The sequence below is a fragment of the Rhinolophus hipposideros genome (assembly GCF_964194185.1).
Source record: "Rhinolophus hipposideros genome assembly, chromosome: 12".
In the NCBI taxonomy this organism is placed as follows: domain Eukaryota; kingdom Metazoa; phylum Chordata; class Mammalia; order Chiroptera; family Rhinolophidae; genus Rhinolophus; species Rhinolophus hipposideros.
Genome location: NC_138058.1, coordinates 14,128,270 through 14,155,352, shown reverse-complemented (window position 1 = coordinate 14,155,352; position 27,083 = coordinate 14,128,270). Strand labels below are relative to the sequence as shown.

Below are 27,083 nucleotides of genomic sequence, written 5' to 3'. Positions count from 1 at the left end.
GGTCACCTGATGTGGCATTTCTGCACACCGGTTGGGAGTCAGGGGCAGTTATATGTCCTGCCCAGTGTGGAAGGCTGTTCTCTCCAGTTATCAGGGTTTGGCCCCTGCAATGGAAAATGCCACTTTGTAAAGTCTGGATTTTCCTTAATCTGATATTTGGTGAGTGTGAGTCGGTCCTGGATGCCCGCATCACTCCTGGCACCAACAAAATCATGTTTCTACCTCTGGCCCGTGAAGGAGCCAGCCACGGACTATTGTGGCCCCACTGCGTTAATGTGCTGCTCCCTCCCAGTTCCGTAAGCGCCGTGAGGTTTTTAATGGGCAGTCAGAGTGGGTTCAGAGCATCTGTGAATAACCTGCTGTTCTACACCGAATGTTAGGTTTGTGTATCTGAGTCAGTTTTATTTTTCCATTGGAGAAAGCATGGTCCATGCTGCCTTCAGGTTCTCAAAGAGACTCGTAACTCCAAAGGTGAAGAACCACTGTGTGGTACCTGTGTCTGAACTCCAGGGTAACCACTGCTACTTTTTTCATTGATTTATTCAGTGGGACTTAATAACTGCTCACCAGAGCTCCTTGCGGGGTGGGAGAGGTGGGGGAACGGAGCACACAGCCTGAGCAGGATTCTGCTGGTGTGGAGTTTATTCTCCTAGATGGGGTAAAACTACATCCGGCTGTTCAGAGTGTGAAGAGGCCTGAGGACGGGATGGATTTGAGATGGGCTCTGGAAGTTGAACGGAGTTAATGGGAACTCGTCAGAGGGAGGAATAACATCAACTCCCCAGCACCTACACATTTTGCTTCAGAAGCCCTCTCCTCGCCAAGACTAAGTGATTTATTGATTGTTCTAGGACAGGTTGCTTGGAAGCGAGCTGTCAGAGGTGTTCGAGAAATGTGTGATGTGTGTGACACCACCATCTTCAACCTGCACTGGGTGTGTCCTCGGTGTGGGTTTGGAGTGTGCGTGGATTGCTACCGGATGAAGAGGAAAAATTGCCAACAGGGTGAGAACTGACTTGATTCTACACCTGGCTCCTTACACACTTAAATTAACCCTTTCATTGATCTGTATCTGATGGATTTCTGAAATATTGGGGGCCAGAGTTCATGAAGAACAGTTCCTACAAATCAGTTATTTTCAGGTGCTGCCTACAAGACTTTCTCTTGGATAAGATGTGTGAAGAGTCAGATACATGAACCAGAGAACCTAATGCCTACACAGATCATTCCTGGAAAAGGTATTTCATGTGATGCAATGATTTTCTTTTCCCCTTGTTTTGGTTAGCTCAAAGAAGCTGTTAATTTGGCTTTACTTTGTATAGTGTAATTAATTACTTGCTAACTTTATTTTCATGTGTACCATAAATTTTCCAGAAGTGTATGAAATAATGCCTCTAAAACTTTTTGATTAAGGTCTTGTAAATACTTTTGTGGAAGGAAAGAAAATAGTGCCTTTTCTTAGACATGAAAAGGTGGATGAAAACGAGGAAGTGTAAGATGCTGCTGCTAATAATAGTAATCCTGTTTGCAGTGTCAGTTTCTGCTTTGTAATGTGGAGCTCGAAAATACCTAATATCCGTGTTCGGATGTTTGCCTCTGCTCTTTTCTTATTTTAGCCCTGTATGATGTTGGAGACATTGTTCATTCTGTAAGAGCAAAATGGGGAATCAAGGCGAATTGTCCCTGTTCAAACAGGCAATTCAAACTCTTTTCAAAGCCTGCCTCAAAGGAAGACATGAAACAGGTATTACTGTTTATGCTTAGATTTACCATGCTTAGATTTTTACTGTTGTCTGTTTGCTTTCAAATAACCCAAGGATTTCTTATTTGAAAGGAACATGGGGACAGCGGTCAGTAGAAGGAGAATTCATACATTTCATGTTATACTTCATAGACCCAATTTCACTTTTCACATTACTTTTATGGACCTCACCTTTAGCCTCTTTTAATAGGTTTTTTAATTTTTGTTTCTTGGAAAAGCAAAACCCTTTTCTATTATAGTCTATCTAATCTGTTGCTGTCGAATTTGTATGAGTTTTTCAAAACTGTTCATGTTTTGCAGAGTTAAGACTCAGATAAGCTTTAAAATTTTTTTAGTTACTAAGTATACTTTACCTATAACGTATATGAAGAATTAAAGGAAACAGTATTGAAATGAATCTTTATGTACCCATCAGTCAACGTAAAAAGAAATGTACATTTCCTTGGTGATCTTCCTGGAGGCATCCCCTTGCATCTCCACTGTCCCATCTACCCTCCATTGTCCCCCTTTCTCCCTCACCCCAGTAATCATTATTCCACATTGTGTTTAATAATGAGTAATTTTTTCATGCTCATATAAAGCTGTGATGTCAAAGGCAGTATGGGTAGAAGAATTGTCAGAACTGAATTGGAATCTTTTTCCTGCTGCTTTCTTGTTGTATGACTTTGGCTCAAATGAACTGATTTTTGTGTGCTTCAGTCACCTCATCAGTACTAGAGGAATAGTGAACAATACTGATCATGGGGCATCATAGGATTACATCACATGTAAAGGGAGGGCTGGAACCACACAGGAATTCGACTGTCCTTTCCTTCTTAATGTGTGCATATACTGACCAGCGGAGTTGTCGAGGCAGTTTTTTTTTCTTTTTTATTAGTTTCAGGTGTCCAGAGCAACAGAATAATTAGACATTTACGCCCCTCACAAAGTGATAACTCCCGTCCCCAAGCTAGTACCCCTCTGAAATCTTACGTAACTGTTAAAATACCATTGACTATCTTCCTTATGCCGTACTCCACCTTATATATGTAAGAAAATGTGTATAGTTTCTTATGGTTGACATACAATATTATTCTACTTCAGCTTCATTTGTGCAGCGCATTGGTCAGGCATGTCCAAGGCAGTTTTTCAAATAACAGAAAGATAAGTGGTATGCTCTTTCTAGTTTTTTTTTTTAGTTTGTTTGACTTCTTTTAAGAGATGTTCATCACATTTTAAAGCCCATTCCACTGTGTTAAATCAGGAGCATTTTCTTTTCTCTATATCCAGTTTGCTTCTGAAATCACAGCGTACCTTTTCTACCCTGCTTCATTTATTCATTCAGCAACCCTGTTTTGAGGGCCTGTTCAGGATACTGGGGTGAGTTCCTAGTAGAGAGAGGCACAAACTGGTCATTTTAAAGCAAGATGGTAGGTGGAGTGATAAGGACATGTGTGAGTGTGAGATGGAAGGTAAGGGGAGAGGGAAAGAAAGGGGAAATGTAATTTTGCAGCTTATATAAAATTCTCCTTTTGCACTCAGACTTCCTTAGCTGGAGAAAAACCGACTCTTGGCACCATGCTCCAGCAGAACCCCTCGGTGTTGGAGCCAGTGGCTGTGGGTGGCGGAGCTGCCTCCAAGCCGGCCAGCAGCCTAAAGCCAGCCTGTCCAGACAGCACATCTCCTTTAAACTGGCTGGCAGACCTGACCAGTGGGAATGTCAACAAAGAGAACAAGGGTGAGCATTTCCTGCTTTCCTGTGGCTTCTTGGGAACTTGAGTTCATTTGGAGAGGGTTTTGGCAACCTCAGTTGCTGTGAGAACAGTGGTGAGAAGTCGTGTACAAGGGAAAGGGGTTCTCTGTGGTCGCCCTGAGACCTGACACAAATATAGGTGTTTTCAAAAGGAAGCACCAGTGAGGAGAACTCTACACAAGGTTGAGATTGAGATTTTTGTTTGTTTTTTATCCTTACTCAATATACAGTTCCTATTTTGTCTACATTGGAATGTTCTAGCTTCAGTTTTATTTTTTTCATCCGTGCTGTTGTCTCAGGATGCTTGATGATAGTATAAAGAACATGACCTTTAGAATCAGGTAATTAAATTAAAATTTACATCATTCTGCTTCTGACTGTGTTTAAAAAAAAAAATTACAGGTCAGTTTCTTTCATGCAAAGATCTTAAAATTTCAGTAAATAAAATTCAACACTATAAATAAAGGAGTTATACAGCGTGAACAGGGGCTTCAGAAATGCAGGTGTAGTGAAACATTAAAAAAGTAGGAGAAAAATCATAACGAGACACAGGAAAAAAGTAAAATTCAATACCTATTCATGATTTAGAAAAAAACAAATCTTAAATTAGGAACAGAAGGGAATATCCTTAATATGATGAGTTTCTACAATAAAACTGACAGTTTCTACAATAAAACATCATAAATAATGATTTAATTTTTTTAATTGGTTGAGTATTTTTATAGTTTTCCTGTCTTCAGGAAAAAGACAAATGTATCTGCTATCAATGTTAAACATTGTACTAGAAGCCCCAGCTATTGTGTTAAGGCAAACAAACAAACAAGATAGTAGGATAGGAAAGAAAGAGATAAAGCTGTTGATATTTGTAGACAATCTGATTATACATGTGTAAAATCTGAAAGAAACCATAATTAATAAACATATATATCAAGGTTGCTAGTTACAGTGTTAATTTACAAAAATCAATTGTATTTTATATACCAGGGACAAACAAATAGAAAATGGAAGTTTAAAAAATACCATTTATCATAGTAGCGCCTTGAATGTTAGATATTTGTTGTATTAATACCAGTTGGAAATCCTTGTCTAAATCAATAATGTCATTAGTGTTTATCCTCTTAAGTTTGGTTCTAATAAATGAAACCAAGTTCCAAATTAATTCTGTTAAATGAAAACTAGTAGGGGATTTGCTTTTCAGAATGCTTTTCCATCTGGATGTTTTTGGTTTTGTTTTTAGAAAAACAACCAATGATGCCAATTTTAAAGAATGAAATCAAATGCCTTCCACCCCTCCCCCCTTTGAGCAAATCCAGCACAGTCCTCCATACTTTCAACAGCACAATTTTGACACCTGTAAGCAACAATAACTCTGGTTTCCTCCGAAATCTCTTGAATTCCTCTACAGGAAAGGTATGCATTTGTTTTATTGTTTGTACCCTGCCGAGTAAAGATGAGTATAGGCAGAACAGCAAGAGACTAGAGAAATTGAAATGAAAAGTAGAAAGAGGGACATGAATCCTAGGCTTTCCTTCATTGGTACAGAAGGCCGTGTCATTGGCAGGTGGGCTTCACAGGGTTGTAGTACTGGGGTGGGCCATTTTCTTCTGTTATATTTTCTCCTGTACCCACTTCTATGAGTTGTGATGTCAAGTAGGGAAAGGTCCTGCCTGGCTTCTGGATATGCATCGTGTACTCATCCAATGCATTGTAGGAATGAGTTTTTGATGGTAGGGAACGACATATTTAAGACTTGTGTTCTTTCTCAAATTCAGACAGAAAATGGACTCAAGAATACACCAAAAATCCTTGATGACATCTTTGCCTCTTTGGTACAAAATAAGACTTCCTCTGATTTATCTAAGAGGCCTCAAGGACTGACGATCAAGCCCAGCATTCTGGGCTTTGACACTCCTCACTATTGGCTGTGTGACAGTCGTTTGCTGTGCTTGCAAGATCCCAACAACAAGAGCAACTGGAACGTGTTTAGGGAGTGCTGGAAACAAGGGCAGGTAAGAGGGTCCTCTTCTCCCTCTTCTCAGTACTTTTGGCAGACTCTGACCCCACCCAACCTTCCCTCCCCCCACCAATTGTAGGTGGTATACATACTTTATCTCCTAGGTTTGTACTTTATTGTTTAGAGTGAATATCATTAAGGCAGAGTGTGGCTGTGAGTCTTATTTTTTTCAGCAGACATTCCTGAACTGTCTTTTCCAATGAGGTTTTGATTGCCTCTGAGCAGTCATCATTGAATTTTTGATGAGACCAATCTGGACTCAGTGATTCTTGCGTGATAAAACTCAACAGGTGAAGTGGGAGTATGACTTAGGAGTCTGATGGGATTTGGAGGATTAGACAAAATGAGATAATTGTGTCCCTCTTCCATGAATTAAAACCTTGTGCTGAAGGCAGTTTTAGGCAGGCCAGAGCCAAGTGGTGTCATCTGGTAATTGGCTTGTAGTCCCCCAAGGGGCCTGCTTTACAGGGCAGTGTTGTTCCTTCTTAAGTTTTGGTCGATAGTTTAGGAAATCAATGGCTTTGTATACCTGCTCCTCTGCTTTCTTGTTTTGGTTTTTGTTTTCTGAATGTTTGGCTTCTGTTCTGGGCCAAATGGAGGCCTCGCTCAAGGAACACTTTGCTCTTGGACAAGGCCAGGACTTGGGGAATTGCCACATAGAAAAATGTATGTATTTAAATTAACAACAACAAAATCCTTTAAAAAACCTTTTTTTAGTCCTGTCTGCTAACAATAATTTATGATGTTAGCATAAATTATTGATGACAGTGACTGAGTACAGGCCACCAGCGTGGATAACATAAGGTTTAAACACAATTTGAACTCATTGCCAATATTTCAGTCAGGCTGTTTCACGTGAGGATCAGGATTTCTGGGTTGTCTTAGATAATCAAAGGACTTGGCAACCTCCGGTCCATACTCCTGCCTGGAGGCCAGTGGCAGCGCCTTGTTTGGACGAGGCTCTCCTGCCAGCCTTTGTCTCTCCTTCACATCTTCTGCCTGGCCCTGGGCCTTGGCGCTGGTGTTCTGTGAGTAAGGGGATCTGAGTCAGAAGGTGTGATCCTTGCCCCTAGAAGCTTACTAATGTAGTTTGAGGGCAAGGGGTGTGTGAAACCAATGAGTGGTGAAGACGAGGAATGCCATGGGAGCTCAGAGAACTAAGCTGGCACTTTGGGATCTGAGACCCGATGAGCCACAAAGAAACAACCCAGCAGCGGTTTGAAGGGGGGCGGCCTCTGGTGTGGGGACAGAGCTGGGGGAGTTCAAACTAAAGTCTCCATTCTCTTCTTTAGCCAGTGATGGTGTCAGGAGTGCATCACAAACTGAACACTGAACTTTGGAAACCTGAATCCTTCAGGAAAGAGTTTGGAGGTCAGGAAGTCGACCTAGTTAATTGTAGAACCAATGAAATCATCACAGGAGCCACAGTAGGAGACTTCTGGGATGGATTTGAAGATGTCCCAAGTATGTATTAAAGGCTTTTTATGGGGTGTTGAGGATGTGAAAAGGGCCAGAAATAGCAGGAGTCGGAGACTCTTTGGTGGCAGCAACATCGTTTTCCAGGATTTTGGTGTTTAAAATTAGTGTCTTCTCTTCTCCACTTTCTGTTTACAAAATTTATGTTTCTGAACTGAGACAGATTCCCTTTGTAGTTTCTTAGGAAGGTGAGGTTTTGGTCGTCTGTTCTTCAGGGGCCTCCATGTCCATCCTGTGACAGGAACGCTGTGCTCCAGCCTGTGCCCAGCGGGAGGGGAACACAAAGCCAGCGCTTATGACTCAAGGCTGGTGGTTTTATTTACGTGCGTCTCACTTTCATACGTCCTTTTTTTTTCTTCTTCTTCAGTTTTTATTATTGTTTAACAAGGTAAGTAGGCCTGAAAGTGCCAGGGAATGGGAATTCATTTAATACAGGGTCTGGTGTCCGCGTCACTGTCTACTTCATCTGGGTGGGAGGCGTGTGTCTGTGCTGAGGTGTGGCCTTTTGTGTGGATTCACCAGTCTACATTGTTTCCACGAACCAGAAGTCTGCACTGGGCTCTGTGGTCCACGTCAGCACAGCCATGGGTCACCCCAATCCCTGCTGGAAGGGTGGCTGGTTCATTCTTTAGACTCAGTGATTGAAGTCAGCTCATTCATCACTGTCCTTTTTAGACATACTTTCACGTTTTAATCACCTTTCGTATTCCATGTTACTCACATTTATACGTTAGGATCCATACTTTCAACAACTTTATAACAGAGTTATAGCTAAATCTTATATAAGATACGATGGGGTTTTCCATAGGTATGTGCTAAGATGGAGTTTAAGATGTAAGATAATTTACCTAGGGATCAATATCTGTGAAATAGAGAGGTGGGCAGGAAAAGGAGTCAGTTGCAATGCAGACTCAGCAAAGCCTCAGCCAGGGTATAGGGAGTTCTGGAGCACGTATCAGCCCTTGTTGTCTCAGATTGGGCCAAAGTGGGAAATGTTAGAGCCTGTACCCTCCTACCTCCCTCACTCTCTAGATGCTGGTGCCTTGGGAAGGCAGCGACCTGGTGACTCAGCTCTCCGCAGCAGAGGCAGACCCAGCTGTGTCTGGGCAGCAAGTACTTTGAAGGGGCTGTAATGGCACAGCAACCACAGTGTGCTTTCCAGTTAGGCCTGGGTTTGCAACCTGACTCTTGATAAGTGCTTGCTATTATATGAGCTTGCTGATTTAATTTTTCTGTGGCTCACACTTCCTCATGCCTACAAATGTTAGGGCAGCCCAGAGTCAACCCCAGCCTGCCTTTCCCATTCTGCTGCACACATCCCAGCATGCCACCCACACTGAAGTGCTGCTGGGGTTCTGAACATACACTGTGCCCTGTGATTTTCCTGTCTTTGTTGCCTCCTCGAGTATACACCTATTTAAAGTAGGTTATGGAACAGTGCTTGGTTGACCCTAGAACACTCTACAAATGTTAGTCCTCAGGAGTACAAGCTCTGAAGTCAAGCTCGGTTCCGGTTCCAATTCTGCTGGATGACGTAGGGTATCTGTCAATTTCCTCATCCAAAATTGAGAATATTAAATAGTGCTTAATCTCATTTGGATATTGGGTTTAGTTGTACGGATTAAATCATTAAAACACTTAGCAGAGACTGGAACACAGCAAGAAATGAAATAATAGTTGTCATTGCTGTTAATCATAATTATCAATGTATCTTTTCCAGTTAGATCTCCTTGGTTCTTTCTTCCTTGGTATTACCCACAATAGATAATAGTTCTGACTGTTATAAGAAAATAGTTCTGACTGAACCCTGTGTGTTACATCCAGAAGATCGGGGGGCGGGGACTGGGCCTTGTTGGCCCCAGTTCTTCCTGGACAGAACGTCAAGGTCTCTCTGAGTAAAGCAGGTCATTTCTTTTTCATGCTAGCCTCAGAAAACTGGCTTTTTTCTGTGTCATTTGATTGTTAACGTGCTTTGCTGTTTGTTAGTTGGGGAGCTGCTTACTTCTTCCAGAACTCTGGATGTAAGGAGGAGACTAGATCTGAGTGAGAGGGACAACTGTCAGAACACCACCTATGTGTAATTGGCAAAAGGGAGTGGCTGAAATCTCAGAATGAGTGGCAGTTTAATAAGCATCTAGAACAGACAGAGTCCTGATACAAATGAGTTGGTACCCCTTGCTGCCTCCTGGGTATGAATGGTTTTTTTGGCACTGTAGAAAATGGTTAGGAATTGACAGACGGGAATATTAAAGAAAAATATCATTTGTATACTAAATGTATCAGGTTATGAACATTTTGCAGAGATAAATTTTATTTGCATTGGGTAAGCATAAAATGCTAATTTACCACTTATTTTGGTCTGTTTCTGAGTTATGAATAGTAACAGTTCAGTTATGTCGGTTATTTTTCAGACCGATTGAAAAACGATAAAGAACCAATGGTGTTGAAGCTTAAGGACTGGCCACCAGGAGAAGACTTTAGAGATATGATGCCTTCCAGGTAGGATTATGGATTTGGGGGTAGCTGATTCTGTCCTTGACTTGGTACCATAAATTCTTTTTTGAGAGGGTGAGAAAATAGTTTTCAGGGAAATATGAACGTTCCCATAGTTTTACTGGTGCTGGTTTTTCATTTCTAGTCTGTAAACTTTGGAGATATGTATTTTCAAGTGAGATGAAGAAGTTACTGGCTTTTAGAACTGGCTGACCAATGAAAGGTTCCCCTGTAGTGCCCTTCCAGAGAAGACGCAGCTCGGATGTGCGAGTGCTGGGTTAGAGGCAGTAGTGGGATCAGACATGCCAGGGGTCAGGGCCATATAGCGATGTCATTGTGTTAGACAACAAGACAGCAGATTGGTAGATTATTTTCATGATTAGAGCTTAAGCCTTAAAAAGGATCCTCAGAACTAATGAATAATACATCCCTGAGCATCCTTATCTTTAGGAATTTATTTCTCAAATCTTTTGTCAAATATTTCATATCATTTTGATGTGTGTGTGTGTGTGTGTGTGTGTGTGTATGTGTGGTATAGGAGAGGGAGATGACATCCTTATTCATAACCACTGTAATTTTAATTTTAAATATTGTTAACATTAGCTATTTCCATCTTCATGAACACAGATATGTTTGTTCCTTTTGTGTAAAAGGAGCAAAACAAATAACTAATGAATTAGAAGGGCAAGCTTATTTTTCAAATTCTTTGTTTTGTACTAGGTTTGATGATCTGATGGCCAACATCCCACTGCCTGAGTACACACGGAGAGATGGCAAACTGAACTTGGCCTCTAGGCTGCCAAACTACTTTGTTAGGCCAGATCTGGGTCCCAAGATGTATAATGCTTATGGTAAGGAGGAAATGGCTAACTTGAAAAAATTATAATGGAAATAAAGCAAATAAAAATGTTTGGAAAATTGATTTTTGGAGAGGGAGAGATGAAAAACATCTATAATCTTAACATTTAACATAGCAATAGGCTTCATTTTTGCATATTTCCTTTCATTCGTAGGGCATATGCAATTGTTTATTTTTCTCTTTTCTATACTTAATATTATATTGTAAAATCTTTACATGTTCCTTAATAATCCTTTAAAAATTTTTTAAATTAAGTTTATTAGGGTAACTAGTTAAAAACGTAAAATTCAGAAGTACAACTTTATTTTTTTCAATTACAGTTGACATTCAATAGTACATTAGTTTCAGGTGTGCCAGAAAGTGATTAGAAATTTAAGTAACTTACAAAGTGATCACACTGATAAATGTAGTACCCATTTGACAGCATACATAGTTATTACAATATTATTGATTATATTCTCCCTATGCTGTACTTTACATCTCTGTGACATTTTTGTAACTACCAGTTTGTATTTCTTAATCACTTCCCCTTTTTCACTCATCTCCCCAATTCGCCTCCGACCTGGCAGCCATTAGTTTCTACTCTGTATCTATGAGTCTGTTTCTGTGTTTGTTCATTTATTTTATTCATTAGATTCCACATGATAATATGGTATTTGTCTCTCTCTGTCTGACTTATTTCACTTAGCATAATATCCTCTAGATCCATCCATGTTGTTATAAATAGTAAGATTAGTTGTTTTTTATGGCCGACTAATATTCCATTGTAAATATGTACATCTTATTTATCTAATTATCTATCGTGGACACTTAGGTTGCTTCCATATATTGGCCATTGTAAGTAATACTGCTTGAACACATGGATGCACGTGCCCCTTTGAAGTAGTATCTTGGGGTTTTTTTAATAAATACCCAGAAGTGGGGTTACCGGGTCCTTCTTTGTCTCTTGTTACTGCCTTTGCTTTTAAAGTCTGTTTTGTCTGGTATAAGTATTACGACACCAGTTTTTTTTCATTTGTTTCCATTTTCATGAAATATTTTATGACATCCCTTTACTTTCAGTCTATGTGTGTCTGTTGATCTGAAGTGAGTCTCTTGTAGGCAGCACATATGTGGGTCTTGTTTTCTTCTCCATTCAGCCACCCTATCTTTTGATTGGAGCATTTAATCCATGTACACTGACAATAATTGTTGGTAGATATGTAGTTATTGCCATTGTGTTATTCATATGTTTTATCTTTTTTCTTCTTGAAGTTTAAATTTTCTTGTAATACTGGTTTGGTGGTGGTGCACTCCTTTACTTTTTCTCGTCTGGGAAGCATTTTATCTGTCCTTTGATTTCTAAATGATAGCTTTGCTGGGTAGTGTAATCTTAATTATAAGTCCTTATTTTTCGTCACTTTGAATATTTCCTGTTAATTCCTTCTAACCTGCAAAGTTTTCTATTGAGAAATAAGCTGGCAGTCTTACGGGAGTTCCATTGTAGGTAACTAACTGCTTTTCTCTTGCTGCTTTTAAGATTCTGTCTTTGTCTTTAATCTTTGGCATTTTAACTATGATGTGTCTTGGTGTGGGCCTGTTTGGGTTCATCTTGTTTGGGACCCTCTGTGCTTCCTGGGCTTGTATGTCTATTTCCATTGTCAGGTTAGGGAAGTTTCCCGTCATTATTTTTCCAAATAGGTTTTCAATTTCTTGCTCTTTCTCTTCTCCTTCTGGTACCCTTATGATGCAAATGTCAGTACACTTGATTTTGTCCCAGTGGCCCTTTAAAGTATCCTCATTTTTTTGTATTATTTTTTCTTTTTCCTGTTCTGATTGGGTGTTTTCTACTACCTTAAGTTCCAAATAGCTGATTCCATCCTCTGCTTCATCTAATCTACTGTTGATTCCTTCTACTGTATTCTTCATACCCAACTGGTTCTTTTTTATGTTTTCTGTCTCAATTTTTATGTTTCCTACCTCTTTCTTGAAGTTCTCACTGAGATCACTGAGCATCCTTACAATCAGTATTTGGAACTCCACATCTGGTAGATTACTTGTCTCTATTTTGTTTAGTTGATTTTCCTGGAGCATTGTTCTGTTCTTTTATTTGGGACATGTTTCTTTGTCTACCCATATTGGCTCCCTCCCTGTGTTTGTTTCTATGTACGAGTGTTAGGTAGAGCTGCTGTGTCTCCTGATCTTAGTAGAGTGGACTTATTAATAGATGTTCTGTGGGGCCCAGTGGCACAGTCTCCCTATTCACCTTAGTTGGGTGTCAGGTGTGTCCCTTGTGTGGGATGTATGTGCCCTCCTCTTGTAGTTGAGCCTTGGTTGCTGTTTTCACATCAGTTGGAGGGAATTGATCCTCAGGCTGATTGGTTGTGAGGACTGGCCATGAGTATACAGGGGGAGCTATTGTACAGGGCCTCACCCTAAGGAGCAGAATTTGTTTTAGCAGGGCTCTGGTGCTTACTGAGTCTGCCCTTTGGGTTTGTCTTTTGGGGAGGTGGTTGCGTGGTGCTCTGGTGTGGTCTGAGACTGGCCACCGTGTGTTTTTGTTCTGGGGCCACTTGGGAGGGGCTCTGGTGCAGGCCAAGGGCAGCTGCTGCCTGTGCTTTCCTTGCCCAGGGCCACTTGGTATGTGCTACAAAGTGATACGCAAAGAAGTCCACAGCATGAGGCAATACAGGCCATCTGTATAGAAAAAAGCCACTGGAAGTGGCTTGGGTGGTCCTGCAAGTTGGGTGAGGTGTGGTCTCAGGGAATCAGCAGGACTGGGTGAACGGTGTTCACCAGGTTGATGGACACTCAGCTATTGTGGCCACCTGCATTTACATGCTGGGTGGGGATGGGGGGTGGGGATCAACAAAAGAATAATGGCTTCTGCTAGTGCTTCTGTCAGGGAGAAGCCAGAGAAGCTGCCCCTCCCTGAAGCCAGATAATTCCGTTCCTTTTCATATGTCCCTGGCACCTTTGGTGCTGCTATCCCAGATCTGGAGCTCAGAGCACACATCAGCGAGTATGTATATGCATGGGCCCGTTAAGAGAAATTCCTGGGACTCCAGCAGCCCTCTGTCTCACTCAGCCACAATCTCTGCTGGTTTTCACAGCCAGAAGTTATGGGAATTCTCTTTCCATACTGGAGCCCTGGGCTGGGGAGCCTGGTGTGGGCCAGCGACCCCTTGCTCTTCAGGCAGGAACTTGCACAGCTGAAATATCCTTCTCAAATTTTAACCATCACACATGGGTGTGGGACCAGCTCATTCAGCATCTCTGCCCCTTCCACCAGTCTCAGTGTGTCTACTTCTGTGGTTGTCTGAGAAGGCTTCAAAATAAATTGTGTGCTTGTTTTAAATAGCTTGGCAGCAGATCAAATTTTCCCTCTAGATACCAGTCGATAGATGGCAGTGGTATTCTATAAAAGCTTTTCCTATGATAAACTGGTTTCCATGCAGAGTAAGCAGTTAGGGATTGAAAAAAAAATGTGTTCATTTTCAAACACTTTCTACCTTATCATAAACATCATTAAAGAGCGATTAGTTTTTCAGAGGTGGGTGACTGAGCTGTGCCTCCTCAGTCAGAGCAGGGTGAAAAGGCTTTTTGGAGAGATCACGCAGTCAACCTTTATCCAGTTCCAACACCACTACCAGTTTTACAAATGGGGCCCAGAACTTAAGGACAAATAAGGGGGACATTGACCTGCTCAGGAACTCAAAGGGGCAGCTCGTGGCAGGTCTGCAACTAGGACGTGGGCCTCCTGATTTCCAGGTTAGAGCCAATTTCTCTTCGTCTTTCCCCAACCCCCGTACTTTGCCACCCAGCGGCCCTGCTGTCAATTTAGGTTTCTTTTCATAAAAGTCCATGGTGTTTTGTTTCAGGATTTTCCATTTTCTGGGAATCCTTTCCCTGGAACCATTGTTTTTATAATCTCCGTCCCATCTGATTTCAGGCTCCCTCAGTTTAGAGACTGGTTTTATCAATGGCACCCATAGTTGGGATTGGATAGACTTTAGGCTGATGGCTGGATAGGTGTCATTTCCCTCCTCAATTTGCACAACTTTTTTTTACTCAGTTTGGCACTGGCCAAACAGCAAGCAGTGTCTGACCGGCCTCTGAGACATGTATCCCTTTCCTCACTTTTCTCCCAGCTCCATCTCCTCCCTTCCTGCCCTCAGTGTTAACCACCATTCTGAAGTTTATCATTCCCTTTTATAATTTTACCATATGTGTTTGTATTCCTGCAGAATGTTCTTTCAGTTTTTAACCTGTTTTTAGCTTTATGTAAATTGAATCCGACTTGGATATTTGTCCACGCTGTCATATATAACTGTTCATTTCATTCATTTTCCTTCTATCATGCTAGTTGCTGTTTTCTTCGTAAATTTTAGTTTCTATTATAGAAATACTTTCCAAATGCACTCAAAACTTTAGAATCTAGTATACTGACTCCTGATTTACTCATCACCCAGTTATAATAGCTATCAATCTTTGACATAGTTATTTCATTATACTTTCCCTTTTTATTTTTCCTTTACCATTTTAAAGCAAATCTCATATGTCTTATGATTTCTCCCTTATACCTCATGCTTCACCAAGTCCTAGGGCTGATATTTCAGCAAATTGGAAAGAAAAGAAAGCACAACAGGACCCTAGGGCTGGTCCCCAGTTGAAAGTATGCCCCTCCCTTCTGTGTATAGCTATTCCTAAAACCACAGGCCCCAGCAAGCCAGAGAGAAGTCCCATGGGCTCTTCCAAACGAGAGGGCTTTTTCAGGGGCTGGCAGGTTAGAAAATGGCCTCTGCTTTCCCACCATAAGCTATGCTTCCCTCTGCTGCCCATTTAAGAAGCAGAGTCCTCATGTCAGGATGGGCCGTCCAAGGTGAATGCAGGGCTTGACAAGCCTCCGTGACTGAGCAAGGTGAGCGTTCTGCAGGGAAGAGATTGGAGTCTGGGACTGTGCGCCCCCATGTGGACCTCATTCTTTGGCTCACCTCTTTTCTTTCCCAGTTGAGGGAACCAAGGAACATGTTGAGCATTGAGTGTAGAACCATTTGCGGTCCCAGCTTTGTATGTATGTGAGGGAGATTTCTCTTAAACTCCACACCCTGAGGGGACCTGGGGTTTATGTCTCGCTCCACAGCCCTCGAGGCTGTGGCATCCAAAGCTTGCGCTTACTTGGTTTAGCAAATGTCTGTTTGGCAAATCCCAGATTCAGTAGTCTGCTTTACCATTCCCGAGTCCTGCTTTCTAGTTTCGGCGTAGTTTCTGAGTATTTCTTCTTTTCTTTCTAACACATTGATTTATTGAAAAAAAATTTTTCAAAATTTCCTTTATGATTTTTAGTTGTTCTCAACAGGAGGGTCTGTCAGGGACCTATTTTACCTATCACCAACAATGGAAGTCCTAGTATTAAGTCTTTTTAATATATATATAGTTAAATATTTAGTAAGAGATGATTTTCTTTCAAATTTGAAAGGATGTAATAATTTAATATTAAATACTGTTCTCTTACTTATCCATGATTAGAGAGGCAGCTTTTAAATTTTGTGAGCAGGTATCCCCTAGGGAGTAAACGAGACTATGGCAGCCTTTGTTATCTTCAGTAAATTTAAGGCATTATTTGTCTGCAGGATTAATTACACCAGAAGATCGGAAATATGGAACAACAAATCTTCACTTAGATGTGTCTGATGCAGCCAATGTCATGGTCTATGTGGGGATTCCCAAAGGACAGGGTGACCAAGAAGAAGGTAGGTGCTGAGCGGAAATTCGGGGCTTGCTTTCTAAGCTGGAGACCCCCGTCTGATAACTTGCTTTCTCTTGCTCCAGAAGTCCTTAAAACAATCCAAGACGGAGATTCTGATGAACTCACAATAAAGCGATTTATTGAAGGAAAAGAGAAGCCAGGGGCCCTTTGGCATATATATGCTGCTAAGGACACGGAGAAGATCCGAGAATTCCTTAAAAAGGTGTGCTCCTTACCCTACGGCATGTGAAGAGAGGTGTGGAGAATAGCAATACCACAAATTACTACTGACTGCATTCATGGGGAATTATCACAACCTCAAAAGTTAAATTCTGCGCATGTCAGATTAGATAGGATGAAGCTGGTTGCTAATGAAGAGGATTTCTAATTGATTAGGCTCACACCGCTGAGAAGAGGAGCCCTTGTCCTTTTTCTTTTATCTGCGTTTTATATTAGAGTGCATTTGGAGATCTTTGTGCTCTAGAAGTTAGTTTCTCTGATCATCTCATACAGTGTACTTGTTTTCACTGCCTTGAAAACCTAAGCACTTCACAAGGTCTTGTATCATTCCTTGGCCCTGATTACCATGTTCTGAATGAGTTACGAAAGACCCTGTTGGTTTTGTCCACCCTTACCTAGTATAGTTGGTCAAGAAGGCCTCAGGCCCTACATGTGGCTGTTAGCTCATTGGGACGAGATGCAGGGGTTTGAAGATTCCAGGTATCGCCTATAGTTGGCAGGTTATTCAGCAAGAGGTGAATGTGGAAGTTCTAGGCAATGGAAAGATGGATGTACTCGGTTTTTAACCTGTTCACCAAGGAGGCTGCTGGTTGCAGCTCGGGTATCTGTGGTTTGTATTCTTCAGTTGTTCATAAGCAATGGATATGAACACCCCTTGCCTGTTACCTGTCACCAAGTAGGTCCTTAGCCAGCATTTGTTTGAATCAAAGTGTTCTGGCTAAGAGTCATTTGACTCTTCAGGAAAACCTGCTAGTCATCATATTGTTTCTTTGATAATATCACCCTGAGTCTGTGCTGCCCGATACTGGGTCTAGAATAAACAAGCTTAATCTACAGCTATCTTTGGGACTCCTTTGTAACTCAGACTTTTATGTGAATACAAGTTTTTATTAACTAAAAAAATGCAAGTCTATTTCCAAGGAGCTTGAGCCAATTTATATTCAGAAGTCTTGACCAAAATATTGTCCAAATACAGTATTTATAAAAATATACAGACTGCCAGTCATGGTTTATAGGAAAGCCACATTTTCTTTCAGTCCCTCCTTAGTTCATTCAATTGATATCTTTGAGTATTACTTGTCTCTTTGTGCCAAGGGCGCTTATAGTAAAGAAGGCCTGACAGTTAACTGCCCACACTGTTCAGGGGGCAAATGCCCTCTTTGGGCCTTAGCATGTTGCTCAGTTTCACAATATTTTGAATATATTCTAGGTATCAGAAGAGCAAGGCCAAGAAAACCCAGCAGACCATGACCCCATTCATGACCAGAGCTGGTATCTAGACCGATCACTAAGAAAGCGTCTTCATCAAGAGTATGGGGTTCAAGGCTGGGCTATTGTACAGTTTCTTGGGGATGTGGTATTTATCCCAGCAGGAGCTCCACATCAGGCAAGAACCATTACTTTGTTCTTTGTTCTCAGTACACTATGAACTTTTGTGGGTGTTACTGATGTGGCTTGTTATTTTCCAGGTTCATAACTTATATAGCTGTATCAAAGTGGCTGAAGATTTTGTTTCTCCAGAGCATGTTAAACACTGCTTCTGGCTTACTCAGGAATTCCGTTATCTGTCACAGACTCACACCAATCATGAAGATAAATTACAGGTAAAAATAGCACTGGTTTCTTGCATTCTCTGACTCTGGCTTCATGGCCCACTACTGACCTTATGAAGAGAGTGAACTTAGGTGGGAGATGAGAGTAAAGGGGATCAACTATATGGTGATGGAAAGAGAACCGACTCTGGGTGGTGAACACACAATGTGATACATAGATGATATATTAACAGAATTGTACACCTGAAATCTATGTAACTTTACTAACAGTTGTCACCCCAATAAACTTTAATTTGAAAAAAACAAAAAGAGAGTGAACTCACACTTGGTACGGTGAGTTGAGGACCTGACTTTAATCCCGCTGTCTACTTAGGCAAAGGAAGAACAAACAGGAAATCTCACCTTGGTTTGATATTTTTAGGCTCTGTACGGGACTATGCCCAAAGGGAAAGTCTTAATATTAAAAATGAATACATCTGACTTCTGATCCTGGCTCAGCTGCCAGACGGGGGTCTTGAACAGAGACCTTTAGTGCTGCAGTTTTCTCACCCTTTGTAGAGCAGGACAGAACCTCTGGGACCCAAACAGGGTCTGATAGGGTGGGGTTTTTAGAGGCTTTTAATAGTAAACTATGCAAAATAATTTCATGTTTGGAAAACGAGGGGACGATATAAACTCTGAAAAAGAAAACGGTGCCTTTGCACTTGCGTCTCTCTACACTCACTAGGGGTAGGGCCATGTGACATCAGAGCCTGTGGAAAGGGGAAAATAGCTTTTAAGTTCTTCAAAGCAGGCAGGGGTTTAAAATGTATATGAAATATTGGCTTGCCTAAAGGAGCCCAGGGACTTTTCAAGTACTGACATTTCATATTGAATATTGAGTTTCAAATTCTGAGAGAATGATAATAAACTTGGTCGGGGCAAGTTTACTTTTAGTAACGGATTTTAGATTTAACAGTAAACTGACCATATTTTCTCCCATTCCTTTAGGTGAAGAATGTTATCTACCATGCAGTGAAAGATGCAGTTGCTATGCTGAAAGCCAGTGAAGCCAGTTTTAGCAAACCCTGAGGCTCCCAGAGAGGCCTTACTGTACATTGGAAGTGAATACTGGCAGCTGTTCAAACTCTTCAGGCAGGATTCCTGTGGACTTTGAGATTCGTGTTACCTCATCTTCTTTTTTAAACTGTACCTGGTGAGGGTACTCTGTCTAATGTATATTTCTAGTGTTTACAGACACTAAATGTGTATATGTAGTTACTATTTACCAAACATGCATCCTTAAACTGTGACTTCTCACCTAGTGCAGAACTACCAAGCTGTAAAAGTAAAACCTCTTCTCAGCTCTGGAACAATTCCTGAAGTTATTCTCCAGCTGTTCGGTTGAACAGCTTAGTCAAAATGGGTTATAACTATTAGGAATAACTGCGCAGTTTATTTGGGTTGTATTTTGTTTTTTGTGTCTGTCTCAGTATCCCCTCCCCCACCTCTTAGGGTTTAGAAGAGCAGTGGAGGAAATGACAGTTAACGATGCCATTCTTACTGTTTTGCATTATGACTGGCATTATATGGCAGAAATCAACTACTGTACAATTCTTGGGGTTAACAAGCTTTCATGAAATGGAGTTTTAATTTAAATGGCGCTTTGCTAATTTTAAGTGTTAAGCATTTTGCATTAAAGTATTCATATAATATTTTGACTCAATTTATTGGCATTTTCCTCAGTTGTGGATTCCACACACCTTTCATCAAATGTGACAGATGTAAGAGAGTATTCCAGGAACTCACCTATATATAATATAATATAATACAATATAAGAATAAAAAATACAATTAAATTATAGAAGAATCAACGTGAAGAACCATTTGAAGCCTACCTGAACAGAACTCCTATAACTAGGATACAAAGTAGAAGCCACATTGAGACTGGTAGGAGGAGTGTTGAGACATTGATGATATAAGCTGGTTTTGCACCCATGTGTCATGGTTGACAATCGGGAGGGATATCTTGTCTGTAGAGGTACACTTTAAGGAATGAGAGGTCTCAGCCCCACACCAAGCAAGATACAAAATTAATATTCAGAAATTGGTTCCATTTTTAGACACCAACAATGATCTATCAGAAAGAGAAATTAAGAAAACAATCCCATTTTAAATAAAATCCCTCCCCAAAAATAAATACCTAGGAATAAATTTAACCAAGGAGGTAAAAGACTTGTACTCAGAAAATTATAAGTCATTGAAGAAAGAAATTGAAGAGGATACAAATAAACAGAATCATATTGTACTCATGGATAGGAAGAATTGATAGTTAAAATATGCACACTACCCAAAGAAATCTATAGATTCAATGCAATCGCTATCAAAATATCAATGGCATTTTTCACAGAACTAGATCAAATAATTCTAAAATTTATAAGGAATCACAAAAGACCTCAAATATCCAAAGCAATGTTCAGAAAGAAGAACAAAGTTGGAGGTATCATGCTACCTGATATCAAAGTATACTACAAGGCTATAATAATCAAACAGCATTGTACTGGTGTAAAAACAGATATGCAGATCAATGGAACAGAATGGAAAGCCCAGAAACAAACCCACACCTATAGGGTCAATTAATCTATGACAAAGGAGGCAAGAATATACAATGGGGTAACGACAGTCTTGTCAATAAATGGTGTTGAGAAAACTGGACTGATACATGCAAAAAAAAATGAAACTAAACCCATTCTTAGACCATATACAAGAATAAAATTGGAATGGATAAATGACTTAAATATTAATACAATACCCAAAACCATAAAACTCCTTGAAGAAAACATGAGCAGTAAGCTGTCTGATACTGCTTTTAGAAACTTTTTTTGGATATGTCTCCTCAGGCAAGGAAAACAAAAGAAAAAATAAACAAATGGGATTACATCAAACTAAAATGTTTTTGCACAGCAGAGGAAACCATCAACAAAACGACAAGACAACCTACCGAATGGGAGATACATCCAGTAAGGGATTAATATCCAAAATATATAAAGAATGCATATAATTCAACAGCAAAAAAATAATCTGATTTAAAAATGGGCAGAGAACCTGAATAGATATTTCTCCCAAGAGGACACACAGATGGAATATACATCTACATGTTCATTGAAGCATTATTTAAGGTAGCCAAGATATGAAAACAACCTAAGTGTCCATCAATGGACAACTGGTTTAAGAAGATGTGTACATACATACAGTGGAATATTACTTGGCCATAAAAAGCAATGAAATCTTGCCATTTGCAACAACATGGATGGAATGGACCTAGAGGGTATTATGCTAAGTGAAATAAGTCAGACAGACAAATATAGTATGATTTTACTTATATATAGAATCTAAAAATCAAAACAAAGCAGAAACGGACTCATAGATACAGAGAACAAACTGATAGTTGCCAGATGGGAGAGAGATTTGGAGTGTGGGTGAAAAAGATGAAGGGATTAGGAAGTACAAATTGGCAGTTACAAAACAGTCACAGGGATGTAAGTACAGCATAGAGAATATAGGCAATATTGTAGTAACTATGGTGTCAGATGGGTAGTAGACTAATCAGGAGGACCACTTTGTAAATTATATAAATGTCTAACCACTATGTTTAAACCTGAAACTAATATAATAATAAATATCACCTGTAATTAAATTTTTTTAAATAAAAGCATTTAGTAGAAACAGAAGACTGAGAAAAAAAGAAACGTTACACAGTAAGCTAGAAAAACAAAGTAATTTCACACAACACAGAAGGAAGAAACTAAAAGCAGAAATTAATCAGTGGAAATTATCAAGAAAATCAAAAGCTGACTTTGAAAAAAATTAAATAAACTTTTCCACAGGACAAACGAACAATAGTAGGAATGAAAACAAAACTACAAATATGGTAGAGATTTTTTAAATCATAAGTGAATTCTATTAATGTTATATTGTTAAAAAATAAAATTGACAATATTCTACAAAAAATTATTAAAATTGACTGAAAATCTGGATATTTCTTAAACGTGGTCATTTTATTTTTTTGACATTCAATATTATTTTAAATTAATTTCAGGTGTACAGCATAGTGGTTAGGCATTTGTATAATATATGAAGTAATCCCCCTGACTAGTACCCACCTGGCACTACACATAGATATTACAATATTATTGATTAGATTCCCCATGCTTTACATCCCCATGACTATTTTATAACAACAAATTTGTACTTCTTAATCTCTTCCCCTTTTTGACCTATCCCCAACCTCCCTCCCATCTGGAAACCATCAAAATAGTCTCTGTATCTGTTTGTTTCTGTTTTGTTTTTTTATTTTGTTCTTTAGATTCCACTTAAAAGTGAAATCATATGACAGTTGTCTTTTGCTATCTGACTTAACTACACTCAGCACAATACCCCCTAGATCCATCCATGTTGTCATAGATGGCAAGATTTCATTCTTTCTTATGGCTAAGTATATAAGCTTATATTGTATATATGTACCACTTCTTCTTTATCCATTCATTCATTCAGGGACACCCAGGTTGCCTTCATATCTTGGCTATTGTAAATAATGCTGCAATGAACATATGGATGAGCATGTCAACTAGAAATAGCGTTTTTGTTTCTTCTGATAAATACCCAGAAGTGGGATTAATAGGTCCTTCTTTGTCTTTTGTAGTAATCTTTGTTTTAAAGTCTGTTTTGTCTGGTATGAGTATTGCTACCCCAGATTTTTGTTTGTTTTTGTTTACATTTTCTTGAAATATCTTTTTCCATCCCTTTATTTTCAGTCTCTGTATGTCTTTTGATCTGAAGTGAGTCTCTTGTAGGCAGTACATGAAAGGGTCTTGTCTTCTTATCCATTCAGCCATCTTATCTTTTGATTGGAGCATTTAATCCATTTACACTTAAAGTAATTGTTGATTGATAGGTAGTTGTTGCCATTATATTATTCATATGTTTTATCTTTTTTCATCTGATAAAAGTCCTAAGATTCTTTGTAATACTGGTTTGGTGGTGATGAACTCCATGCTGTGAATCAAGGGTGGCTGCCACCAATAACAGGCCTGGGGTAACTCCACATAAAGCCCAGAGGCCTGCTGCCACCTGCCAGCTCCCTTAAGGTTTAGCCATTGATAAAGCCTCCTGTGGTATGCAAATTAAGTGAGGCAGGGTCTCAGGGAGTCACTAGAGTGGGAAGAATTGTGGTCACCAGGTTAATGTAAATTCTGGTTGGTGCCGGTGCTGAGCCTGAAGTGACTCAGCAAAAGAGTACACCAAGGAAAGTTGGCACCTGCCTGGGGCCCGTGGACTTCAATAGTTTTCCTAGAAAGTGCAATGTGGGAGGGGATAGTTCCTTGAGGAGAAAGTGCCTCCGGAAATATAAGAGTTGGGTGGGGCAGAATCCCAGCTGATTCAACAGGGTGAAGCTGCGGCAGAGTTCACCAGGCCAATCAGATTCAGCTTTGGCCTGTGGGGGCGTGCTCAACATAGTAAAGATGGCGCCCGTCTGCTGGCTGCACAGGAAGAGGATCCCTCACGGGAAAATGCCGACTGTCCTCCAGTCTTCCCACTGATGCCACACTCCTCAGTCTGCCCCATGTATATCCCCAAGGCCCCCCAAGTCACTGTCCCTCCGCTGGAGCCCAAGGTGAGTGCCTGCGAGCAAGCGAGTCTGTGCTTGCGATGTTTAAGAGGAAGTCTGGGTTTCCCGCAGCCTTCGATTCCACCCAAATGGTTGTAATCCCCACTGTTTTTCACAGCCAGATGTTGTTGGGCCTCCTCTTCCCAGCACCAGTACTCCAGGCTGGGGAGCCTGTTGTGGGGGGCTGGGGTCCCTTGCTCCTCCCGGGAGAACCTCTATGGCCAAGGTATCTTATGATTCTCAGCTACTTCCTGGGTTTCCTGGACTTTTATATCCATTTCCTTCACCAGGTTAGGGAAGTTTTCTGTCATTATTTCTTCAAATATGTTTTAAATTCCTTGTTCTGTCTCTTTCTGGTACCCCTATGATGTGAATGTTGGTACTTTAATGTTGTCCCAGTGGCCCCTTAAACTATCCTCATTGTTTTGGATTATTTTTTTCTCTTTGCTGTTCTATTTGGGTGTTTTCTGCTACCTTGTCTTCCAAATCACTGATTCGATCCTTTTCATCTAATCTACTGTTGATTCCTTATTGATACAAATGAAGTAATGTATTCTTCATTTGTTATTGTTGTCGTGTGGGGTGTCTGGCGGGGCGACCTGCAGGGTCTCTGCTCCCGCTCCCCACATAAGAACGCAGGACATGGTGAGGCCAAAAAGGAACACCCACGGAGCCATAGGTAGGGAAGTCATACCACTATGGTCTCACTGGAGGCTGGGTTTACGCGACGTGCGACCTGCTGTTCGCTTTGCTGTCAACCGACCAACTCTCCTCGACTCTCCTTACTCTCCTTCACTCTCCTCCTTCACTCTCCTCCTTCACTCTCCTCCTTCACTCTCCTCCTTCACTCTCCTTCACTCTCCTCGGCTCCCCTCCATAGCCGCGGCAGTTATATCAGTAACCAATGGCTTAATGGCTACAGCTGATGGCCAACCAGCCACAGCTGACGGCCATCCACTATCTGAGCCAGCACCTATCCACATGAGGCTGAGAGCCTGGAAACTGCTTTCTGGGGCTCTGTCCCCACAATTGTATTCTTTATTTCTGAGTGGTTCTTTTCCATGTTTTCTATCTCCATTTTTATGTTTCCTATTCTATTCTTATTCTATTCTTATTTTATGTTTCCTATTCCTATTCTTTGTTGAAGTTCTCCCTGAGATCATAAAACGTCCTTATTACCATGTTTGGAACTCTGCATCTGGTAGTTTGCTTCTCTCCATTTTGTTTAGGTTTTTTTCTGGAGCTTTGTTCTGTTCTTTTATTGGGATATGTTTCTTTTTTTCCTCACTTTGGCAACCTCCCATGTTTGTTTCTGTGTATTAGGTAGGGCTGCTATGTTGCCCGGTCTTAGTAGAGTGGCCTTATGTAGTAGGTGTGCTATGGGGTTCAGAGGCACAATCATCCTGGGCACCTGAGCTGTACACTCCAGGTGTCTTTTGTGTAGGTTCTGTGTGCCCTCCTGTCATAGTTGAGCCTTAGTTGTTGTTTGCATGTCAGTGAGAGGAATCGACCCTCGGGCTCATTGGTAGTGAGGACTGGCCGTGACTACAGTAGAGGAGATTTGGTGCAGTGGCTGACCCTACAGAGCAGGATCTGCCTGAGCAGAGCTCTGGTGCCTGCCCCATCTATGCCTTGGGTTGTCATCCTTGGAGGTGGCTGAGTGATGCTCTAACTGGTTTCAAAGTTGGCCACTGCGCATGCCAATCCAGGGCCACCTGGTAGGGTACCTGCTGCAGGTCAAGTTCAGACACAGCCTGTGCCCCATCCAGGGCCACCCAGCAGGAGCCAGAAAGCAATCCGCAGATGGCCACCGCTTGTGCTGGGCTTGGAAGTGCCTTGAGAGGCCAAGCATCAAACCAAGGCTGGCTGCTGCTAGTATTGGGCTTAGGACTGCTCAGCCAGAGGTATGGGACATGCCAAAGCCAGATGCTGCTTGTCTGGGTTCTGTGAACCTTTGAGAGACCCTAGGACAGTCTGAAGCATGAGCTAATCCAGGTGGTTTTTAAGAAAAAAGACACTTGGAAGCAGCTTGGGTATACTCGAAAATTGGGTGGGGCATGGACTCAGAATCACCAGGATGGAGCAAACGAATGGTGTCAGCCAGTTTGATGGAGATTCAGATATGGTGGCCAGCTGCATTTGCATGCAGGACAGGGGAGGGCTCAACAAAGAAACAATGGCTTCCTCCAGCTCCTCCATCCGGGAGAAAGCTGCCCCTCCTGAAGCCAGATTCAGTCTCTCCCTACCCCGCCCCCCCCCCCACTGCCCTGTAGGTCCCTGTCACCTCTCCAGCTTCTGCCCTGGCACTGAAGCTCAGAGCCAGTGATTCTGTCAGTATGTCCATGCGCGGGCATAAGAGGAGTGCCTGCGATTCCAGCCACCCTTCATCTCACTCTGCCACAATCTCCACTGGTTTTCCATCCAGAAATCATGGAGTCTTCTCTCCCTGACACTGGAACCCCAGGCTGGGGAGCCTTGTGTGGTGCTGAGACACCTTGCTCCTTCAGGGCAGAGTATCTCTGCAGCTGAGATATCTCTTCTGATTTTTAATGGTCACACATGAGTGTGGGACCAGCCTGTTCCATGTCCCTGCCCCTCCTACCAGTCTTGAGGTAGCTTCTGTATGTCCTTAGTTGCAGGGCTTCAGTTCAGCTAGACTTCAGGCGATTCTCAATGATGGTTGTTTTGTAGTTTAGTTGTAATTTTGATGTGGTCGTGACAGAAGGTAAGCACAGTGTTTACCTACTCTGCCATCTTGACCAGAACTGGATATTATTATTATATGAATTGTTAAAAAAAAAATCTGCACCATCCTTGTCCTAAAAGAGCACCACCCACAGACAATTTTACAAATGAGTTATACCAAACTTAGAAAACAGACAATCCTTTTTTTATGCAAAATAGCCAAGAAGTTAGAAAACAGAGAAAAAACTACTGAATGGATTTTGTATGGCTACTATAGTTGATATCAAAATCAGACAAGGACAGGACAAGAAAATTACAGGCCAATACTATTTATAAACATACTTGCAAAAATCCTATATAAAATATTGGCAAGTTCAAATCCAGCAGTGTATAAAAAATGGTATGTTATGACCAAAACATGATTACAGAATACAGAGACAGTTTAAAATCAGAATATTTACACATTAACTCACATTAACAGAAGAAGGCAAAAGTCCATGTGATCATTTCATACATGCAAAATTCATTTAGTAGAAGTCAACATAGACTTTTACTATTTTTATTGTGGTAATATATGTGTACCATAAAATGAGTACAATTAAATGGCATTCACAAGTCTGTGTAGCCATTACCTCTATTTCCATAATTTTTCATCACCCCAAACAGAAACTCTGTACTCATTAAACAATAACTTCTTTTTCTCCCTTACCCTCAGCCCCTTTGTGGCCTCTTATCTATTTCTGTCTATGACTTTGTGAATTCTACATATTTCATATGAGTGTAGCCATACAATATTCACCCTTTTGTGTTTGGCTTACTTCATTTAGCATAATGCTTTTAAGGTTTATCCATATTGTAATACAGATCAGAACTTTATTCTTTTGTGGTTGAATA

The 27,083-nt window shown here is 40.9% G+C and overlaps 1 protein-coding gene across 7 annotated transcripts in view; it reads left to right on the top strand.

The window, feature by feature from the left end:
* Positions 1–19,549, top strand: part of KDM3A (lysine demethylase 3A) — a 50,169-nt gene extending 30,620 nt beyond the window's left edge. For 4 of the 7 annotated variants that reach the window (XM_081069679.1, XM_081069680.1, XM_081069678.1 and 1 more), the window contains 14 exons: positions 852–1,004; positions 1,143–1,238; positions 1,617–1,744; positions 3,284–3,479; positions 4,732–4,904; positions 5,267–5,503; positions 6,801–6,972; positions 9,396–9,483; positions 10,198–10,328; positions 15,949–16,068; positions 16,148–16,287; positions 17,515–17,691; positions 17,774–17,908; positions 18,848–19,549. In XM_081069679.1, the coding sequence (XP_080925805.1) occupies positions 852–1,004; positions 1,143–1,238; positions 1,617–1,744; positions 3,284–3,479; positions 4,732–4,904; positions 5,267–5,503; positions 6,801–6,972; positions 9,396–9,483; positions 10,198–10,328; positions 15,949–16,068; positions 16,148–16,287; positions 17,515–17,691; positions 17,774–17,908; positions 18,848–18,928 (2,027 nt within the window). In that variant the 3' untranslated portion in view covers positions 18,929–19,549. The remainder of the gene's footprint in view (positions 1–851; positions 1,005–1,142; positions 1,239–1,616; positions 1,745–3,283; positions 3,480–4,731; positions 4,905–5,266; positions 5,504–6,800; positions 6,973–9,395; positions 9,484–10,197; positions 10,329–15,948; positions 16,069–16,147; positions 16,288–17,514; positions 17,692–17,773; positions 17,909–18,847) is intronic. The other 3 variants (XM_081069683.1, XM_081069682.1, XM_081069681.1) reach the window with 2 other exon arrangements.
* The last annotated feature ends 7,534 nt before the right edge of the window (positions 19,550–27,083 follow it).